Source organism: Pithys albifrons, chromosome Z, assembly GCF_047495875.1.
Source record: "Pithys albifrons albifrons isolate INPA30051 chromosome Z, PitAlb_v1, whole genome shotgun sequence".
NCBI classification, from domain to species: Eukaryota; Metazoa; Chordata; class Aves; order Passeriformes; family Thamnophilidae; genus Pithys; species Pithys albifrons.
The window spans coordinates 9,649,184-9,671,799 of NC_092497.1; the positions used below are offsets into that span (position 1 = coordinate 9,649,184).

Below are 22,616 nucleotides of genomic sequence, written 5' to 3' on the forward strand. Positions count from 1 at the left end.
GCTTTATCCTGTGGCATCACTGTGCAGGGATCTGTCCATACTTGCCATCCTGCTGTGACAGCCAGCAGTCTGTCTGTGTGTCTGGCAGGTGCTGTGAGGGGCTGTCTGGGCCATCCCTTCCCTCTGTGTGTGGGAGATCCTCCAGCAGCACAGGTTGCATGCGTCCCAGAGCTGCAGTCCAGCTTGGGGTCTTCCTTTCTGGGGTTGACATATGTCATCTTCCTTCCAGCTCTACGTGGGTTTCACTTCCCTGTCCATATGGATTGTTGCTTTCCAGGCTGCACCATCCCACGGTGGTGTGTGGGTACTCCAACCTGCTGAGTCCCTTTTGCACAGGTCCCTGTGGTGAAGAAATTGGGGCTGCCCTGCCAAAAGTGGCAGTGAGTGAAGAAGGAGACAGCCAGCAGAGATATAATCAGTCCAGGGCCACCCAGCAGGGGCAAACTTATCCTTTTTACCCTGGGGCTGTCTGTTAGCCATGTTGCTCTCCAAGTAGTCCTCCTGGTACTGTCCTGCAGGGAATAACTTGATGTGATGATGATCCTGTTTTTCTTTAATCCACATTCTGCTCCATCCTTCTCTGGCATGCATGTTCCCATGTAAATGGTCCAGAGGATTCCTGCCTTCTGTCTTGCTCCCTGCACCATCTGTCCCTCTCACTTTTCTCAGTGCCTTACACATATTAGGACAGAATCACTGTCTTTCTTTCCCTTTAGCATTTGTTCCTGAGCAACTGGTTGGTGTTTCATTCTCTGAGAATTCAAAAAAATATCTGTGTACAGGGATAAAAATTCTTCTATGCTTCACCTGGCAGAGGAGGTGGCACAGAAAACACCAAGGGGATGTGTGCAGCTGTGAGAACCGTTGGAGAATGGTGGCAGGATGCCAGCACTGAAGGATTCTCTGCATGTCCAAGGTTGAGTGAGAGACACCAGTTCCGAGGGACAGATGTTCTTATGTCACTGCAGCCTTGCTTTCCCTGTGTGAGTGATAGAACTGGACTTCAGTTGGTTGGTTGATTTGGTTTTTTCCCATTTGAAGGATTCTCAATGCTCTTTGAACCAAGTGTTCTCTTAGCATTTGAGGCTTTCTCTGTGCAGTCAGAGATTTGCATCTGAGTTGCTTGGCATTCATTTGCCATCCAATGAGTCTTATGTCTGGAAAGGTCTGGAGTCGGGGCAGAAGCTGAGTTAATTCACACTGGAAGGCAGGCATACTTTGTTTTGCATATTGGTTTCTTCTCACAGGAATCCCATTCTGTTCTCTTCTATTATTGAAGCTGTGTTAAGGGCTGTGGCAGCCTCTCCCTGCAAGGCTGGGAAAAGAGAGAGCTAGTCTGAAGGATGCAAATTAAACCTGTGCTCAGATATAAACTGCTAGTGGACTCTTGTTAACTTGGACCCTTCTCCAGAGTTTTTATGGTTTTTGCCTGTGACTGAGATAAAACTACTCACAGACCTGTGGGATGTAAAACAGGCTCCAGAGTTCAGTTTGCCGTTACACTGGATGAAATGCTTTACAATTTCGGGGGGAAGTACCAGAAGGTCATTAACTTTCATTTGGATCAGTGCCTGAAATTATCAGACAGAGCAGGCATTTTGGTACAACTTTGCTGGGAGGAAGTTGATTTGGGAAGAGTAACTGGGTTCAAGGGGCCATGGCACTGTGGAGAATGGGCTAGAGCATGAGTGTGCAGCCACAGCTCAATCTGTAGGTGTTTTATCTGGAACTTGATTAGCCCAAAACTTTGTTCTTCCTTACCTGGGTATCAGACTTGGGACATGAGGGTCATCTCTTATGTCTTCTCATGAGTATATCTTTCTAGGGTTGCTCCAGTACCTGCTTCCAGCTCCCAGCAGTGTGTGGTGTCCTGGTTTGCGTCCTGGGTGGCTGTTGCTACTGACAGCCCTGTGATCATGGGTGCCCCAGGAAGGGGCAGAAGTACTCCAAAAACATCTTGGTAGGGAAGGCAGCTCCAGCTGCAAGTCTGGAGAAGATTAAAGTCAGGAGAGGCCATAAACTCTATTTACTGTTAAGAGGCTCTTCATGACTTGTTACAACTCTGTTCGATGGAGATGCTCTTTGCACAGTCTCCAACTCATCCCAGCTTGGGAGTGCTGCTGAGGCCTCAAATACATCTTTTTCATGCCCTGCAGCACCATTGTCAGGGGTTTGACAGTTAGAAAGTGATTGCTGCAGAGTGGTATCAGCACTTGAGCTTTTCTTCACCTCCCCTTGCACCCTGACCAGCCCAGTAGGGAGCTGGGAGACACCCATTGGTGAAGCCAGGGCTGTGCCATCTATGGAGGGGCTAGTGCCAACAGAGAGCTGGCTGTGGGCTGCACAGGGTTACTAAGGCACTGACAGTAAACAGGAAGAGAGGACAAAGCAAGTCTGCTGTAATTATGTAGCATTCATTATTAATACTCTGGAATTGCTGGAAGCAGCCTCTGTAATGTGAATACTGATACAGAGGTTCAGAAGACAATTTAGCTCATCGGTCTGTTTATTAGCTCCCTCAGCTCTGTCAGGCAGCTAACTAAAGCCTCATTTGCAACTGCCTTGTTGCACTGTCTCCTTCTGCCCCCAAACTCCTGTTGTTTCCATAAAGAATCCTGGTTTTGTTCATGCCCCCAATGGGTGCTGCAGCAATGCATGGCATGATCCTGGATAGCCAAGCAGGCTTTAATTGTCGACCTGAGCTTGCCTGTTTGCCAGGCATGGCCCAAAGCTCAGCACTGGGCTGGGCAGAGCTGTTGTCTTTCCAAGAGCAGCATGGCCATGGCTGATACTTAGTGGGACATCCCATCTCCTGGGGTGCAGAGCTCTACATCCACCCAGCAGCAGCCTGGCATAGGTGCAGGTTTGAGTCTCACAGTTTGTTAGGAGGTTGTGATGAAGTGAGAGGGCAGAGGAGCTTTAGGAAGCTGGCTAGGAAGTAATTAGGAATCTGGCTAGGAAATAATTAAAGGCTGCTAGGGTGGAGAGAGCAAGAAGTTAAACCAGCTGTCAGGGAGTGCAAGAAGTTTCCTTTTTCTTCTGTGGCTTGGTAGGATTTGTCATTCTAGCTTCTGTCCAGGTTTCTGAGCTTCAGCCTGGGTTTTTCTGTGTATCCCGAGCATATAGGACATCCATTCTCTTATGTATTATACAGTAGTTTAAATAGGATTAAGACAATAGCAAATCTAAACGATGAATGATGTAGATTGCTCAGCCTTTGAGCCACCAAGGTTTTTCTTGCACACAGATTAGTCAGCTCAGTAGCTAAATATTGGGGCAAACAGTATAAATCCATGCACATAAGCCTCTCTGGCTTGAATAGGATAGAAGGATTTCAAAATGGGCTTCGACACCACTCTGTGTCTTGTCACAATGTCTGTGGCTGCCCTGCTGACACGACGGATGGGGAAGGAGTCTTGATGGCTGCTGATGCACAACCCAGGTAGCCAAGGAAATACAGCATCCAGCACTTCTTGGTCGATCCTGCTATCAGATAATGATGGTGGCAGGGGAGGGAAGGGATCGATGCTGTTCACCTCCCTGGTGCTGGAGCCAGATGTTTTCTAGTTGAGACAGGGGAGGCTGCTCCAGTCTCAGAGGGAGCATCCTGTAGAGGAATAATGTGAGCTGGTGGGGTTTTACTTCCATGAACCTGCTGATGTGGCTTGTACCAGCCCTCTGACCTGGTGTCAGTGCCGGGACTGTGCTGGCAGACCCCAGGGACTGTGACCTATAGAAGAGAGCTTGTACTGGCATGGGACTGACAGGAGGTTTTTCTTAGGCTCTGAAAACAGAAGGATTTAAATCTTTTATTTATATATCTGTTCGAGTCTGTCAGAGTTGTGTCGAATATTTTTGACAAGCAAAAATGCCATTTGCTTCAGCTTATTGAAAAATGATTTTTGGTTTTTTTCCTTCCAGGAACTAAAGGAATCGTAGTTTCAATTGCAAACCAAAAAGCTCCTCGGGGAAAAAAGAGCCCAACACCTCGCAAAACAAAAGCTAAAACCTTCCGATCGTTGTGAGAGTTGGCTGTTAGAAGAGGCTCTCAGTTGATGATTTGGGTCTGTGTAACTTGAGGGCCTGGAGAGCATTCAATCATATGGTATCCCCTTTTATGAAGCTTTTTGGGCATATTATTCTAATGACGTTTAATGGCACTGATTTCTCCATCTTAACTGAGTGGGTCTTTTCTCAGTCTCACATCATTTTAATTTGTTCCTCATATAAGAAATATGACAGCCAGAACTGGCTTGACTCAACGCCAAAGAAGAGCTGTGTTGGTTGTTGTCTCGTCCCTCCTGCTAGAGATGCATCTGGCTGTCTAAGGCTGAGAGTTGTGTTGAGGCAAAGCTTGTATCAGGATCAGCATTTGTCAGAGGACCTGTTCTTCTTGAATTTTCCCTGCTCCTCTTGAAATGATTTGTTTTCTGCTGTTTACTAAGGAGCTGTGTGAACATCATAGTTTGGTCAACACAGTGTGTCTAGCCTGAGGTCCTGTGGCTGTCCTGCCTCCTTTTTCCCAGGCTGAAAAGCCACGGTGTGCTTGGTGTGACCTGATGCAGAAAATGTTTTTTGCCCCTTCCCCTGTGCCTCTTATGGTCTTGCTACTCACTTTCTGCAAGGACCAGAGCTGTGTGTGGTGACCAAGTGACAGTCACATAGCAGACTTTTACAGTGCCAACATGGTCTGGGTTTGGGGCAGAGGTGTGTTGGACCCTGTGGCACTGCCTACATCACACGACATGGGTACAAGCCTTGCTTAGGAATGCAGAGTGGATCTGTATCTTCTCAATGAGCAAGATTTGGGTTAAAATTCAGCACAGGCCATGGTTGACTGTGGAGGTGCTCTGGGTGCCACAGCTGGAACTGCACATTGATCCCTCCAGCTGGTTGGGTATCATGGAGCTGAGACACAGGATGCTGCAGGCATGACAAAAGGGTCATGTGTCCCTCCCAGCCCCCTTTCCCCTTCCTTCCTGACATTCAGGCAGGGCTGGCTTTGCCTGAGCCCTCCTCTTTGGACACACATCTCACTTCTCCATAACCTGGTCCAGTGCTGAGTAAGGTTAGTAAGACCCTTTCTTGCATGCCAGCTGGGAGAAGTGTACAGCAATGGGAGAAGCTGGCACTCACTGCTCATCCAGCGGCTGAAGGGTTTGTCTGTGCATCCTGACTCAGGATCAAGCTGTGTCACAGCTGGTTTCCCTGCCTTGTGTTTCGTCCCCTGGGAGCTGTCAGGAGGCTGCTGGAGCTGTGTGGTAACACTGGTCTCTGGGAGGCAAGCAAGGTCAGATGTCTGCTCAGAAATGAGATTGGTGATGATGCCACCGGTGCTGACAAATGGCCTGTCATTAATCTCTGACTCATGGCAGCGGAGAGGGCAGCAGTGGAAGAAACCCATGAGGTCACTGGCAGCCTCTCTCCCCCTAGGGAGCTGCATGCAACTTCCATACTGATCCTTTCTGTATGTGGTGGGCACACATTCCTGGGGACAGGGAGGGGTTATTTTCCTACACGCCTGCCCTGAGTGTGTGTGTGTTTGTGTGCAAGTGTATGGCACAACTCCAGACTAGCTCCAGTCAAGCCCCATAGCACTTGGGAACTGGCACGATGGTGTGGCCTCTGTCGAGACTGGATTTTGGCTTGTGTCATAACTCAGGCTCAGCAGTGGTGCAAGCAGGATGAAGGTTGAAACAGAGTTTGTGTTATCAGTGTGCTGCAATACTGTTGTGATGAACGAGCTGCTGTGCTGCTGGAAGATGCTGCAGCAAGCTGGGGGGAGACCAGACTAGGATGCCCAAACCCTGGCTGTGGTCCCTGATGACAGGGTATTGCCTGGGGCTGGCTCTCTAGGATGCTCGGCTGTCTTGTAGAGCAGCCTTCACCTGCTCTCCTGCTCTTTGACTCAGTTCCAACAGATACGGAGGTTATAGCCAAAACAGGCAGGATCTGCTGTGGTAGTGGATGCTGGTGGAGATGCTGAGCCATGCTGGTGAGCTGCTCAGCAATGAGCTGCATTTTGGGTCTGCTGTTGACACTGTAAGTACAATCTTTGCATATGTGGAGGGAACAGGTGACTTACTTCTCTAGATTATTTGAGGGTTCTTTTACTCTCTTTCAGAAGGAAAGGAGACATGGTTATTCCATCTCTGACTCACTCCAGGCACTTGAACATCTCCACTCGTGCTGGGGAGTTGATGAGCAGCAGCAGACACAGGCATGTGGGAGTGGAATTTCTGTGTCTGGGAGGGCAGAAGAGAAGGGAGTGCTGATAGGAATCTGGAGATGCTGATTTTGCATCAGTGGCACAGCCTGAGCTGTGCCTCCAGGATCTTCCCCCTCCGCCTCTGTTGAGCTACAATTTCATTTTTCACTTTTCTTCCATCCCCTCTTAACTGGAAGAAGTCCCAAATAAAGTTGGTGTCACTTTTATTTATGGGCACAGAGGAAGAGACAGACAAAAAGCCTGTGTGCTCTTGACAGCTACAAAGCATCTGGCTGTTTTTCTTAGCTTGTGTTGGCGAGTCAATCGATCCGGGCACAGGCAAGCACCCTGTTTGGGTGCATGGGGCTCTCATGTGCCCCTGCCCAGGGCATTTCATGAGATTGGATGGGAGGGAGCTCTGCATTCTGGCTCCTTGCCATCAGCTGTCGCAAGTCCAGGTTTGTCTGGGAACACCTGTCCTAAAATCCTGGACCCCTGAAAATACAGATACATGAACTCGTATGCCTTAAGAATCCATCACAGGCTTCTTGTCTCCATCTTGATTGGTTCCAGTGAGGTCAACTTTTTTTAATAACTCCTGGACTTCGGCAGGGAAAACTATTTCCTTCAGGAAATAATATAATTAAGGCTGCCTGACACTTCTGATTATAAGCCCCTGTCTTCAGTTGCTTGAAACTACGCCAGCCTTTAACCATTTGGACTGAAACTTCACATGTCTCTGCCTCCGGCTGAATTTTTTTGGAAAATTTTAGCAAAGAGAGTTTTAAGCGGCTCACAGAACAGAGTTTGGGGGAGAAAAAGGCATTAGTTTATCCACAGTTTAAAATAAAATCTAAAAAAAAGCGCAAACCCACAGAAAAATTCTTGCAGTTGTTGCGCTGAAGAAATTTTAGTATCTTTGTGCTGTGTGACTGGGTCTGATAATTTTGGGTGAAGGTTTTCAGCCAGGCGTCAGGGATCTGCTTGTTGCTGACGCCACAAAAATCCACCTTCCCCTCGCCAAGTCGTGAGACTCTGAAACCACTCTGCTGTGTGGGTGTATTATATATAGTGTGTGCGCAAAGGTTCCCACAGTAGGAACTGTTCTGCCTGAAGCACATGTGAGTGCAAAACCTGTGCCCAGCTCTTGCATGGGATGCCATGCTGTGTGGAAGATCTTGGTGCCTGATCAATGCTTGTGCTGGGGAGAAAGATTTTTGGCAAATGCTGTGTGTTTTGGAATTTTTTTTTAATAAGTGATTTGGTTATCTGTTAGCACTTGCTGTACCATGCAGGTGCATCATATGGGACATCCCGCATGTCATGGATGCTGGGCTTCCTTCAGGGTTTTGCAGGGACCTGTTTAATCAGTTAGTGCCTTTGCAGGCAGGTTCCTCTCAACTCAGCTTGTTGCTACTGAAATTACCGAAATAGGAGTATTTTTGTGGGGCAGCCCAGACAGGCCCTATAAAGCAGGTATCACACTGATGAAGAGCCCTGACCATGGTGTTCCTGAGACCCCAAGTCCTGATGATGCAGGGTGAGCTCAGCACTGATGCAAACCCTCCTGCATGGATCTGACCCCAGGTTGTCTCTTCTCTGTGGCTGTCAACATTTGCTCCTTATGTTAGTCCACCTGAACTGTGACCAAGGCAGTTCCGTTTTTGGGGAAGCCTAGCTTACAGATCTTCCCTGTGACTCAGCAGTAACTTCTGCCCTGAATCAGGTCCTTCAGATGGTCACATGATTTGGGCCATGCCAAATTCCTCCAAAAGCTTGTTTGACCTCAATCTAGAGTTCCTAAAAAGTAAGTCATGCTTTGAATTCCTTGTGGAGAGCTGGGCTGCCCCTGTGGCAGGGGTGTCTCATCCCATCAGCACAGAGGTGGCAGTGGGTGTCAGTCTTTCCCATACAAGCAGATTCTCAGCAAAGGCATTGGGATTTTGCACTTTGTACCCATAATAATGCACTCCCCCCCCCAGCGTATTCAGTGCTAAACCCATCTCTCTTGTTATATTCCTGCCAAGCTGGAGTTACAGCCCAAGCAGGTCCCTGGCAGGTAGTGACGAACGAGCCTCTTCTCTTGCTGTAGCCTAGTCTCCTCTGTTCTGCTTCATCTGTGCATAAAAAAACCCAAATCCATAAAATAACTAAAGAGTTGCATTGGCAATGCCAGAGGAGGCTTGGTGGGGAGGAGCCCTCTCCCCTCCTTGCCAGTCACTCATCAGCTCCAGGGTGCCTGGCAGAGCAGCTTTTGACTGATGGGGCATTGCGGCTGCTGGGCTTGGGGCAGCTGGAGTTAAATTTCTTGGTGGCTGACACCTGACAGGCATGATAAATTGCGGCACACCATGGCTGCCGGCATGACAAACAGTCCACTTTCCTCCTTTTAAGCTCTGGGAAAACTTTTTAATTATTTCCCAGCATTTTGCAAATGAAGGTTTCTCCCATCAGGCACCCAGCAGAGTTTTGGGGGGCTTTCTTATTTATTTAGGTTTTCTAGGCAAGTGGGGGTGGATGGGGGTTGTAGTTTGCGTTTCTATAGCCTCCTCCTGCTGACTTGCCTAGGCTTTGCATGGGGTCCTGGAGAGGACTCTGGCAAAGCTGTCCATCTGAGGGTTGGGTGCTAATTAAAGTGTGTGCTGTCCCAGGCTTGGAGTGGTTGTCACCCTTGGGAAAGCAGCTCTGCAGGCGTGACTCCCAGACTTTCCTCTTGCCAGTGGAGTTTGGATCTTATTTTTCATTTTTAATAATGTAGATCCATAAGATTTTGTTTTTCTCTTCAAAGCTTTGGGGGGGAGCAACACAACCTCAGCCACAAGAGCTGAAAAATGACCACAGATCTCAACTGATAATTTGTCTAACGCAAAAAGCCTATTTCCTGCAATAAGGGAGGGCACCACTGGTTACACTAATGCCTCAGACTCCATCTCACTAGGCAGCGTTTCAGATGTAGCACAGAAAGTCCGTCTCCCATTTCCAGTCCATGGTGTCCATGCTGCAAAGCCGTACATGCATGCTTTCCTCTTCACACTCCCAAGTTCAGTCAGAGAGGCCTCTCCCTGCATCATTTAACACATGTGTGAGACTTTTCAGGATTAGGGCTTAGGCAGCACAAGACTTTATGGGCAAATGCCTTGGTGCTGGGCTGACAGTGTAGTGTTGCTGTGCTGTTTTGTCTGGGGAGCATTGCTCTCTGTCTTTAAAGAAGATCACAGATGCCCCAAGCTGCAGGATTCTTTTTTCCCTCTCCCATTTCATGTCTCCGAATCGAAATAATTAAGCAAATGCGTGCTTTGGGCTGGACTGTGACGCTCATGTGGGAGGGCTCTTAGTCTAAACTGGCTTCATGTTTGCACCGGTTACCCCCAGCTGTCAGGCCTGGGAAACAGATGCCCCCTTCCCTTGATTGTTTCTTAAACCTGAAGCAGTGGCAGAGCTCTACCTGGTAATCTGACAGGTTATCTCTTCTGTTTTGTTGAAGAAAATCCCAGATCTGAGTGGCAAGGGTTGGTCAAGCAGTCAGAAGAATCCTCTGGACGTTTATGAGAAATTGGGGACGCCCCAAGGACTCTGGACCGGTGGAGAGGTAAGAGGTGGGTTAAAAACCTTGTTCACCTGATTTGTGCTTAGTTGGTGTGCTTTGGACCACTTGACTATGATGGGTGTGCAGGACATGTGTCTTCTGGTAAGGATGGCATTTATTAAAGTGTGACTAAAGGCTGCTCCTGGCTCTGGTGTGTGAGCAGCCTTTTGGCTGCTGTGCAAAAGGGGCAGATGCTGACAGTGATTATTTAGGATGTGGAAGGCCAGGTTTGCATCACCAGCTTTGAAAATGCACATGACGTGGACTGCACATGGACAGCATCTCCATAAAGAGCTCTCTCACTTGAAAGCCCTTTGGACAGCTTAGAGAGGTACGCTCTAACCAGGGTAGCAGAGATCCTGTCATGGCTGAACCACTCCAGAGCAGGTAAGTGTCACCCAGTCCTGCTTTGTGGTGGGAAGTGAGGTGCCACCTCTCACAGACAAGCACAACTTGGAGGTCTCAAGTCTGTTTGATGTTCTTTATGCTTTCCTCCCCTGGGGGCTGCAGCATCATGGATGTGGTGGACTTCCATGGGCTATGCTTGAAAAGGGCTACATCCCCTTAGGAGACCACCACCAGCCATGATCAAGAGGTTGCCTCACCTCTGAGACCTATTGCATATGTGGTGTGTGAGGGACTGTGGTAACACAGTGCGGTTGAGGAGGGGTTCAGAGTCATGTTCTTCAAGCCATGGAGACCTGGTGGAGCAGGAAAGCGGCCTGTGAATGGGTCTGCCCAGACCCTGCAGACCCATGCTAGGGAAGCCAGTGCTTGCTGATGTTGCCATTGAGAAATGAAAATGATGAATTAAAATTTAACAAGTCTCTAAATGCCAGACAAAGACACCTTAAGTGGGAATTGTCAGCATTTGACTAGCACAGTCTCTCGCTTAGCTAAAACTGCGTGACTTTAGTTACATTGATCTTGGAAAGCAGTAGCTTATGACAGAATAGCATGAAATCTCACGAGTTTTCCCTGTGCTTGTCCCCTGCCCTCTACGCCTGAGTAATGCTTCCCAGGGATGTTTTGTTGCCCCTTTAGCCCTGGACCAGCAGAGTCCTTCCTCTGAGCCACAAGTAATGACAGAAATGCTCCTTGTGTGCAAGGCTGAACAGGGTCTCTGGAGTTAAAAGATAAGGTTAAGGACCCGCAGAAGTGGGCAACACCTGATGTAGTCACGGTGGGGAGTGAGCTGGGGTCTGGGCATGTGAACATGCCCTACAGCAGTAAAACCCTGCTCTTTCGCTTTGCCCGTTGGTGGCATCCATGGACTGGCATGGAATAAGGACTTCTTCCCTCCCCATCCTTGATGTGGATCAGCCCACCCACGGGACTCCTTGCAGCTCTGCAAATAGAGCAGCTCGGGTAGGGTACGTCGCTAATAATACCAATTACTGTTACATGCTGGCTACAAGGTACACTGGCGGTAATGGGATCCAGGGGGGATGAAATGAAAGCGATGGAATATGGTGAGATAAATTAGTGTTGTAAAATTAGCCATGGGTCTAGTCAGGGATCTGACAAATGTGTTGCAGCTTTGGTACAAGCTCTGAGTGCTGCTGAATTGGATTTAGTGGCCCAGAGCAAAGCAGATGGGAGCAAGGGAAAAAAAGAGTTTGAGGGGTCTCCGTACACACATGCTAACAGTTAATGCTGCTTGTTTCTTCCTCGGATTTGCTGAATGATACGTCCCCTGATGCCTGCTTGTGCATGGCAAGGCACAGAGGAAGAATAAAAGCCCAGCTCAGAAGATATGCTGTTGGAGTAGCTTGAGCCTGGCAGAGAGATGGAAAAGGGGGTTGGAGAAGCATCAGAAGACTGGTACTCCTGCCAGGCTTGGTGCCTCAGCTGCTGGTCCCTACCTTGCATCACTGGCTTCCTCTCCTGGGTTTCCTCCCAAAGGGAACATTGATGGGGTTTGGGTGTGATGTCTGATAGGCATTTGCACATGTTTTAGCCTTGTAGGAAGGGTAGAAAGCTGGTTTCTGCTCCCATGTTGCAGCCTGACCTGTTTTCCCATGCCTGGATTGGCTCAGAGGCAGAAGGATGTCTGGACCTGGATATCCCACAGCATGAGGACTTTTTTTCTGTTGACCAAGGCTGTACAGCCAACTCTTTCCAATCCAGATGCACACATTATTCTTCACCCTTCGAGGCAGAGGGTGGAAGCCGGAAAATGCTTTTTTGTGCCTTATGGAGGCTGGGAAAGGGATGTGGCTAGTTCCAATGGGATCCTCTTCCTGGTGGCTCATTAGGACAGGCTCCACTGGAGGGATGCAAGCAGTTCTGCCTGTGAGCGATGGATGGCTGGTGAGAGCCTCTTACGGATTTGTAAATGCAGCTAATTGCATGTTTAATGGCTGACACATTACTTGGTATCTAGGGAGAGGCAGGCATGATTTAGGTCTGGTTTGATAAGGCATGTTATGTGACTCACTATACTAAAAAAAGGAGAGAAAAAAATCTGAATATGCTTTTTAGTGCTTTAGTGTTGGAGCTGTGGGGGCCAGAAGGCTGCACGGGTGTCTGTGAAAGGCCTCTCTAAGTCATGCCATGATGATGCAAGAGGTATGGTGAGTACATGGCAGATGTGTCTGCAGAAGGTGGCCAACTTGTCACATCTCTGGGGATGAGTTTGCAGAGGTCAGACCACTGCACTCTGCAGTTTTGCAGCAGCATCAAGCTAAGCAACAAATCCCAAGAGATTATCTTCCTGGAGGAACGCAAGAGACTTCAATCAAATTGGGTGCTAAACCTATGTGGATGGAGGCCCGAGAAGACAAGCTGCAGTTTGTGGGAGATCAGCCTGGCCACTGCTGGTGTCCCTGTATCCTCCTGCTGTCCTCCTGCTGCAAGCAAAGCACAGGGTGCAGTGGTGACCCATTTAACGTTTATCAGACCCCAGCCAGCTCCAGGGTTAAGTTGTCCTGACAAAACCAACAGGGTGATGAACTGTGGCAGTGGAGGGAGCCCTTCCTGCAACTTTGCTGCTGGAGAAGTAGTGCTGTGGGACCACAGCAGGACATTGAGCTGGTGGTTGGAGTGCCAGTAGCAGCATAAATAGAAATAGAACTTCTCAGCTTCTTGTGCAGCAGTGATATATCTTGTTTCTATTGACTTTCTTAAACCTCTAAAATACATTGTAGATTGATCAACAAATCTGCAAAAACCACCCTTTTTTTCTTTTTCTTTTTTTAAAGTCTAAAGCAATTTTCTGCCTGCTTCTTGTGGTTGGCTCTGAGCAGACACATGTTCTCTTGTCCTATTTGAGGCTGGCATGCTGCCACAGTGGTAGGAAGTTTAGTAAGACTTGAGTGAGATCGATTCAAGCCCATTATCTGTGCTGCCTGGGACTTGGTGGCGAAGGGGAAAAAATATTCTCCCCAAATGCATCAAAGCCCTGTGATAAGGACACACAGTTGAGCTCTATTTATAGATGGACAGATGTGTTGCCAAAGCTCCTCTGCTGTCACTCGGTTGTACAGTTTTTGAGTATTTAAGAGTGTTTGAGTTGATGGAGTATGTTGTATCTTGTGGCTGAGGTGTGTCCCGTCCAGGCAGAGCCCACAGCATTATTGCTTCAAGGTGGGCTTTGTCCTTCCTCCAAGCAGGGACTTGGTTTTAGACAGTAAGAATGAAGTGGTTGAGAAGTCGTGTAGGTAGTCATGGAGTCCATGACCAAGATAAGGTCTGACCAACAATCTCTCATCTTATTCTTGCATTTGCATAGAACAGAGACCTCAAAGCTCCAGAGCAGAACTGCCACAGACATTATATCAGACAGAGTGGCTGTTGAGCTTAGGGTTCACAGCTTAAGCATGGAGATCCTCCATCTCATCTCCTGGGATACCTGGCTCTCAGCTATGCCACCTTCCCAGAAAGGAGATTTTTCCTACTGTTCACTCTCAACCCCACAAACGGCAACATGTGGCCACTGACATTATCTTACATATTTTCCTTCCTCATCAGAGGCTGTCAAGAATATTTAAATCAGGATCAGCTATGCAAGCTGCATGTTTGGAGTGGTTCCTCAGGCCAGGTTAACTCAGCTCTTGCAGGCTATGTACAAATATGTGTTTTGTGAGTGTATGATTTTTGAGGGGATGGTGGAAAGGGTGAAATGAGTTAGCAGCTCTAGATTCAATTCCTGGTGTGAAGGAGTGCTTGTGCTTCATTTCCTTCCATATGTTGCTCTGTCACAATAGTCATGAATTGGAGAATGGGAGAAGGACAAAGGATTCATTCTGCTTAGCTCTGGCTGTTGTTGTTAAAGGTGCTATGCTGATTTTTCCTTGGTTCTGACCCTAAGAAAAGCAGGGAAAAGTTTCTTGTGGCATCCAGTGGGAACTTCTTGTTTCAGCTGTGCTCACTGTCACTCATCCTCTTGCTATGTGTTGCTTCAAACTGCTTGCCTCACTCTTCTCAACAGTTTCCCTCAATGTTTCAGTGGCTCTGGGTGAATTTCCTCCGGTTAGTCAACATGTATCTTGTCCTGAGGCTCCCAAAACTTGAGAGCAGTGTCTTGATGTGGTCTGAGTGCTCCATGACCTACTGGCTGTGCCTCTGCTCCCACAGCGCAGCCTGCTGTTGATCCCTTTGCTACCTGGGCAGAGGCAGCTGGATCGTGTGGGGCTTGCTGTCTGCCAGGACCCACACTGGCACAAGGTGCCAGCATCAAACAAGGGCTGCCCAGGCCCAGCATCAAACCACAGCAATGAGCTGGGGATATCACAATAAGTGCATTTTTTCAAGCCTCAGTGTACTGTGGCTCCAGAAGGGAAGGAGCTCTCTATGGGCAGGCTTGAGGATCACGACTTGACTTCTTTTGGTGTTATAGCATGTCCTCTTGGTCAGGTGCAGGACAGTTGCATGATGGATTCTGGCTGTGTGCCATTCCCAAGTCTGGGAGAAAGGAGATTTCTCCTCCCCAGGGTGTTCATAATGTGTTCGCCTGCACGGCTCCTGCGGAGTGCTGTGAGCATCCTTTGCTCTGTGCTTGGTTTTAGTCTGTCTCTAGGGTGCTGCTTAGCCTTGCTCATATATTCCTCTGACGGGTGGGCAAGACAGGAAGCAAATACCTTTGTTACAAAACCACATATGGGCTTTCAACGGGTGATGACACTTCCCCAAGCTATCTGTCTAGTGAATGCACTTTCCCTCCTGCTTGTTTATATTCACAGGAGTGTTACTTAGCTGTGCAGGTGAGCCATAGATGTCAAGAAAGATATCAGTGTCAGTAGAAGGCTTTAATGCAAGTCTTCCTGCTGTTTTGTGTGATGGATGGTGATTGAAACCCCAGTGTGCTGAGGACCATGGTTTAGGGAGAAGGACAGTCTGCAGGCTCTGGCACAGGAGCTGTGGCTTAGGAGAGTGTCAGCAGTAGTGTTAGAGGTGACATTTTGCAGCTGTCCTGGGATGCTGATCTACAGTGTGACCAAGATGATAATTCAGTAAATGAGGGGTTTGATGGAGGCAAGCTGTGTATTCTGATTAAAAGAAATAACCATCAGCAAGAGGGCCTGTACTCCATTTAAAGCCATTTCTCAGAGGGTGACATGGATGCTGCTGGTCTCAGGGCTTCTGGAGAGTCGTGGTGGACGGTGCCTGATGCTCTGCAAAGTAAACCTGGGAATCGCGGGGTCACAAATGTAGGGTGCATTTTCCTGGAGTGGGAGCAACCCCATTGAGTCCTGCCTCTGAGCTATGGGGAACAATTGTCAACCTGGTGGTGGGCATATGTTTGTGTAAAATGGCCACCTCCTGGTCCCCCTGATGCTCTAGGAGAGTGGTTGGAGTTGGGGATCTACTGGGGTAACTGTTCAGCTGCAGTGGAGATGGGCAGGATGCCACATGTAGGTGGGAAGAGGAGCGAGGGGCTCAGCTGCACACACTTGGATCCCTTCCATGTCCATGGTCCTCCTAGGGTCATATGTGCTCAGCACCAGCGAGGCTGAGGAGGGACACAGCAGCATTGATAGCACCTCTTAGCACTATCTAAAGTATTATTTCCCCCTTTATTTATTTCCTCCTTTTTTAAGCTCTGGATAGCTCTTAGGAAGCCTCCACTGAGGCCCCATGTCTCCGGGGCAATTTAAAGCACACCAGTCTCTCAGCATTTGCTACAGCCCCCAGTGAGAACACCTCAGTGCTGTCCTTCAGTAAGACACATATTACAGGCTCTTTTTTCTTTCTCTTGCCCTAAATTGTTGCACTTTACATCGAAAAGGAGGGGCATGCACATGGGGGCCAGCACAATTTATGGATCAGAGATTTATATGCTGCTGCAACGCTGTATTTTTTCCCCACAGTGACACTTTATTGCCACAAATTACCAAACAGGCAAGGTTATGCGAGTGACAGCAGGCAGAGCTGTAAAGGACAGGAACAAGCGGCAGCAGGAAAAGTACCCAAAGGAGAGGGGGAGGTCAGGCACTAGGCAGAAATAAAAGAAGGCGGGAGAAGGATCAGAAATCAGCTTGCCTTACAGTGGGATGCGTGGGTGAAACCTGGGAATCAGTATGCCATCTCTGATGCATGGGCATGCCATGGGGTTGAGAGAGCAGTTGGTGGTCTGGGTTTTGGTTCTGTAAATCCCAGATTTTTACTTTCTCCTCCTCCTTCCCCTATCGCCACAAGCCCAAAGTAGCCAGGTCCTTCTGCAGGATGTTTTTTTTTGCTTCAGAAATGGTAGGTTTTTAGTTGCTGAAGGCTTTTTTCCCAGTTTTCAGGATGGTGTCAGCAGGGATAAGCACCGTTAGGAAGTGAGACTTTATCTTCCTTCTAAGCACCCTTCAACCCTGATGAGGTTCAGCCCTGGTAGGGCTTCTTGGGAGGTGGCAGTGTCCCTGTGCCTACCTCTGCACCAGCAGTGGGTAAAACCTTGACCTGAAGCAACTCGAACCAACCAGAACAGATAGATCCTCAGAGATGGGACTCACCAGGCTCTCATCTTGGGCTCGCTGAGGTCTTCTTGTCATCCGAAACATTACACCAGTAGAGTCAAGGCTGCTCTGAACAAATTCCTGGAGCATTGTGACTCCTATGAGAAAGTTATTTGGAGTCTTACTTTGTTTTCAGTGTTCTGCCTATGTGTTGTAGGGACATTCAAGTCATCTCCTGGCTTTGTTTGGGCATCAGGCTTGAATCTGGAGGCTGAAGGCTAGTAGCATGAATTTTTGTGCCTCCCTGATAGAGGGAGCGAGGTGCTGGGGGAAGGGGGTCAGGAAGAGGGTTACTAGTAGGTGTTCTGCCATGTAAATGGTTGCTGTATTTTCTTGCTTTATGGTTGTAAGACAAGCAAGTATTGCAGGCCTGCCCTTTGGTGGGACAAGATGGTCAGTTATGTCCATCTGTAGGAATACACTCAATGTCCATGGTGGTGTGTGTGGGACAAGCACCAGCCCTTGGGCACAGGAGTGCCTGTTTCTCTGCAGAGTCTGTGGCAGCCCTGATGGGACTTGCTTTGGCTCTGGTTTAGCAAGTCCCTCTATGCCCACTCATGCAGGTTAGATCAGCTTGACTTCAAACAAATGTAAAAACTGAGCGGATCGAGTTTGACAGGGGTATTAAGGGTGCATTTGAGCTGGAGCTGGTACTCAGAGCTGCCAGGGAGCTGTCACTATTATTCTTGCATAAAAACACTACCAGAGGAGCTGAGAGGCGCAGAGGTTCCAGAGCCACAACCAGAATTGTGTGTAACTTGCAGAAATGTGTTCAGTTGTGGGGCTCACCACACCAGCACTAGGAGAGTCAGCACGTCCATGTGCCTGCTCTGTGTCAGCAAGATGGATAGGGTTCAGGGTGCCTTTGCACCACAGTGGACCATTGCACAGGACAATTTAACTTGTCTGTTCCTGTTCTTGTAAAAAGATAATTTCCCTTGAATCCCAGTGCCATAAGCCAGGTATTTAATCTTGCCTGAAAGGAGCATGTCTAACACATGCAGGGCATCACAAACAATAGTAAACAATCAATAGGCTAAATCCTGAGGTCTCTTACCCAGACTTTGCTGGAGTAAAGGTTGACAAAGTGCTGAGTAGTTACTCCAGACTTCAGCCCTTGAGCTGAGGGCAGAAGTGATTGACTGATTTATTGATGATGCATTTCACTATGAATCTAGCTTGTCTGTTAGTCACAAATGCTCATTTGAGCATAAATCGTGGTCTGCCATGAACAGGTAGCTTCTCCTGCTGCAGAGTTGGGCAAAAAGATTTCAGATGAAAGACGTATTTGGTGAAAAATAGTTTTGGATCAACGCAAATGGCTTATGTTTCTCTGTTGTGCTTGGCAAATAGCCTCAGTAGAAGAAAGTGAAAGCCCACTTCTGAAAAAGATGAAGCACTGGATTTCTACATGATGTTTAGATCTCCTTTCCAACTGGTTTTAGGTTTTCTTCTCAAATCGAAAGGGAAGATATTTTCAGAAGATATCTCTAAAACTCTTTTTCCTTGCCCTGAAAACCCTTTTTCTTTGCCCTCTGAAACCCTTTTTCCTCACCCTCCATGCCTGGCTTCTGCAGCAGACCAGTGACACATGGCACTTCTTAAACCTGATGCGGACTCTCTGTGAACCAACACTTCATTTATTTTTAGCTGGCCCAACAATGTGAGGGCTCAGGCACTGGTGGTTCATTCAGTGCTGGTTGAGTTGTGTAAGGCTGCTGGGGGGCAGCTCTTGCACCCCAGGTTTGCTGCTGCGATGGAGGACTGGGCTTTTCCTGCCTCACTGGACCCTTGGAAGGCTTGGAAGGGTGCTAGAGCAGCTAAGAATTCCGTGTTCCCCATGCAAGCTTAGGCAAAGCATTAGCTGTTCTGGCAGCCAAAGAGTGTGCAAGCCCTTTGGAGGTGTCTGGAGTTACCTTCATCTCAAACTCTCAGTAGCTGGGACATGGCTTGCTTGCTCCGCTGTTCTCAAATAGTTGTCCTTTTCTCGATCCCTTAAGCTGAGTACTTTCTTACTAATTCAGGAATAAAACCATGCTGCTCCATCACCTCTATAGTTTGGGTTTTCTCTCCTGTAATGTTGCTTTTTCTTCATTTTGAGCCTGGCTGCTGCTGGCTACTTCTGTGGTGGCTCCCAAAGTCTGTGCGTACTGTGGCAGCACATGGATGCATCAGTGGTGGGTGCCATAGGAAACCTCTCAGATAGATCTGTGCATGTGTATATGCCTCTCTCAGTATTTCCTGTTAATTAGTGGACACTGGAGTCTGTCGTCTGTAACAAGCACTCACTGGCAGGTGATAAATTGTTTGTATGACAAGATGGCAGTGAAAGCTGCACGAGCTGCCGCTGTCAGCGCTGGGTTTGGGAGTGAGAGGTGAACGTCAGTCGATATCTGGACGGGAAGAGGGATGGTGAAAAGCCCAGCAGCCAGCTACAAGATCCCTGGGGTGTCCTGCCTGCTCATGCTGGAGGAACCCTTGCTGTGGGCTTCAGCAAAAGGGCAGCAGTGGTGCACCAGACCCCTTGATTATCTGGCAAACCCCAGCTCCATCTATGCTTCCTCATGTGGAGGCAGGATGAGGAAGGAGTGTGTTCTGTGGTGGCCATTCCTGCTCCACAGAGATGAGGTGTAGCTTGTAAAGATACACTTGGAGCAACCTCTCTTGACCCACACTGGGTTTTGCTGCCTCTCACACCACAGAGAAGTGACTCTGCCAGCATCTGGGATCTTTTGTCCAGCAGTGCTACAGCTTTGATCAAACCCTGCCTGGTAGCTGGAGTGCCCTGCAGTGGTGCCAGCACCATAAATTGCATGTGTGCCCTACCTGCTGGCACCACCATGCTAACAGTGGCACAAGGCTTGGCTCAGCATCTCTGTGTGGGACCAGTGATCTCACTGGGCAGCATCCATGGAAGCAACTGCGTCTGTACCACCAGTAACTGGGTTTCAGATGACCAGCAAGCGGTGGTTGAGGTGTTATGTTGCAGAACAATATTGCTAGTCCTTGTGGATGAGCTGGAGTGCAGGCCTGGCTGTGATGGATCCAAGCTGCTGGTGTTCCTGATGTTCACAGCCTTTTCAGTCATAATGCTGAGCCCAAACTCTGAGCCCCACATAGGAGACCCATCCTAGGGGAACAGCACTGGCACCAAAATCTACAGCCTCCTGGAGGGAAGATGTGGACTGACACTGATTCTTGCTGTGTCCCCAGTGGGACTGGTCCCTGCTGCAGCCCTCTGGAGCACACCACACATGCTGCACACTGTACATCCATCTCCATTTCGGTTGTCACACTGAAGCGGAGGTTCAGTTGCCTGTTGTGCTCATTGGGACTGCAGCAGGCAGAGCAGGCGTCCTGCCTGAGAGGACAGTGTAGGTCCCTGTGGGATCCCTTCTCCCCTGGAACCTGTCACTCTTCCTGAGGTGCAGGGGTAGCAGTCTGTCTTTACTGGGGAACTGAATTATCTGCTTCCCTGAGTGGGGAAAATAATACTACAAAAAAAGTGCCTTCCACTAGGTCATGAGCCATTACCTCAAGGGGCCCTTCATCAGCTGATGAATTCTACTTAATAAAATAAATACTGAGAGAAAATGTAATTGGATTTCATTTATTACCCAGTTCCGCCTAGCAGCCCCAGATTATACAAAAGCAATTAGAGAAAGCTCTCCATTAATAGCTATCTTCAAGCCGCCCAATGGGTTCATTCCATCAAACCTTCTGGCTTGTGTAATTTCCTTTCTTGGAGCTCGCTCCTGGCTGGGGGAGGATGTGGGGTGCGCAGCGCCATTGCCAGCAGCCTGTAAACAAAAGCAGCCCTGTCTCTTACACTTACACAGGCATCATCTTCCCAAGCATGTGGCTCAGTCAAAGGGTATCCTGGTTTAGGGCAAGAAGCCAGAGCACCTGGGCAGTTTGGCTGCAGACTAGGGCTTGGTTGTGCCTTCCCTGGGATGAGAACATCCTTCCTGCACTTGGCACTGCCACATGTTGAATCTGTCTGTGCCTCTTGTCAGTGGGTTTGCAGAGTCCCACAGAGGCATTGGGTGTAATGCTCTCCACCTGAGGATATGGCTGGTTCTGTGGTACTGATTTTTCCGGTAATGCCAGCAAGTTGCATCCCACCTTTGGTCTCTGCCATCTTGCAGGGACACAGAAGAATGCTTCTGCTTCCTTATTGTTTTTTTGCTAGGAGTACAAGGAGGCCTGGGACAGGTTGCTAAGGCTGGACAGAGGAATATGTCTCATAGCATCTCTCTGAAAGTCTTATGGCAACAAAGGGAAGCATATTTGAGGACTGCCACAAGGCACGGACAGATGTCAGGCACCTGTATTGTCACTGCAGACAAGGCAGGTTAATCTGCAGCGGAGGCTTAGCCTGGTGTCTTTATTCATAATCCCTGTTTACAAGATGGATAGAAAGAAATGCTGATTGATCCTGGTGCATAGTCAGTAAGTAGTCCAGGGTGGGAGTAGTAAGGTATGTGTACCTTGTGTGTGTAGCGTGTGTGTACAGCTGTGAGAGGGTGCTGCCCTTTCCTCCACTCTTCCAGCACTTGCCACCTTGGAGGGAGGTTGTCCAGCCATGCTGGCTGTTTTGGAGTTAGTCTTATTTTTGGAGGAACAGTATTTTTGGTACACCGCAGTAGACTCAGGGCTGGACAAAGAGAAAGGATTTTGAAGGTTAGTCCTCTTGCAGTTTGAAGGTGGGGGAAGAGTTTTGGGGTTCAGAGGGTTTCTTGGCTTCTGCCTGGGGGGTGACATTGTCTTTTCATCTGGTTGTCACCCTGGGGAGAAACTAGCACCCTTTCTCGGCTCAGAGAAACAGATCTGTGTCAACTGATGCTTTGGTGAAGCCAGAGTGGCTCATCTGGGATGGGCCAGCATCCCTCATGCTTCAGTCACCGCTGCTGTGAGTGTGCTTTCTTCCTGACTGCCTCTTGCTGTCACCTTTCTTGGCTCACTTTTCATCCTTTCCCTTTTATACCTTTGTGGCCTTAACATCCCTGGCAGGCTAAGGTGACAGCACAGCCAGGAAGGAGCTGATGTTTAGTTTCAGACAAGAAACAACATAAGGCATAATGCAGCTGGAAAGGTGAGGGCAGATGGGGAGAGGCAGCAAGGCTGTGTGGCTCTTTATCTTCATTACAAGGCTTTTGTCTGTGGTCTTGCTTTCATGCTGCTTGCTGGCAAGGGAGGGATGGCTAGTGAAAATGTTCAGGGAGAGTTTTGTTTGCAGGAGATGAGACTGGTCCTACTGGATGGTGATAAAATCAAAAGGGGATTTACTGGAGGAAGCAAACGTGGGAGCAGGGGAGATGCTGGAAGGTAATTAAATGGAAGACCCAAATGGGATGAAGAGGGATGCTCTTTTTGGTGGGAGTTGGGATTCCTAGCAAATGCTTTGCAAATGCAAGCTGTCTCCTTACCCTGGAAAAAGAAGTGAAGGGGAGTGTTTGAGAGCATGAGATGGGAATGGTTGATCCTAATATAACTAGAGAGACAGGGGATTAATTTGGGCTGGTGAGATGGAAGGTGGTACAGGGCCACATTGCTGAGATAGGGAGGAATTAATGCATGAGATGTTGAAACTGTGGCTCTGTGAAGAGGGCTGAGGTGTGGAAGAAGGCGGTGACCCTTCCAGCATGGACTGAAAGATGCGGGAAGATCAGACATGGGCTGTTGGGCTGGTACTGATGTTCCCTCTTCCCCAAAGCAACAGCTTGTTTTGCCCTGGAGGGTAACCTTGGCTCAGTTCTGATATGACAGAAGAAGCTCCAAAAGAAGTAAATCCATCCTCCAAAGAAGAGTGAGGACCTGAAAACTGCTTTTTCCAAGCCAATCAAATGCAGTGACCACATGAAAACTTCCTTTTATA

The 22,616-nt window shown here is 48.5% G+C and overlaps 1 protein-coding gene across 7 annotated transcripts in view; it reads left to right on the forward strand.

The window, feature by feature from the left end:
- The window catches only part of CNTFR (ciliary neurotrophic factor receptor), a 204,653-nt gene that overhangs the window by 43,199 nt on the left and 138,838 nt on the right, over window positions 1-22,616 (forward strand). For 6 of the 7 annotated variants that reach the window (XM_071580445.1, XM_071580446.1, XM_071580449.1 and 3 more), the window contains one exon: window positions 9,693-9,797. In XM_071580445.1, coding sequence (XP_071436546.1) covers window positions 9,693-9,797 — 105 coding nt within the window. Of the gene's footprint in view, window positions 1-9,692; window positions 9,805-22,616 lie in introns of all 7 variants that reach the window. The other variant, XM_071580451.1, reaches the window with a different exon arrangement.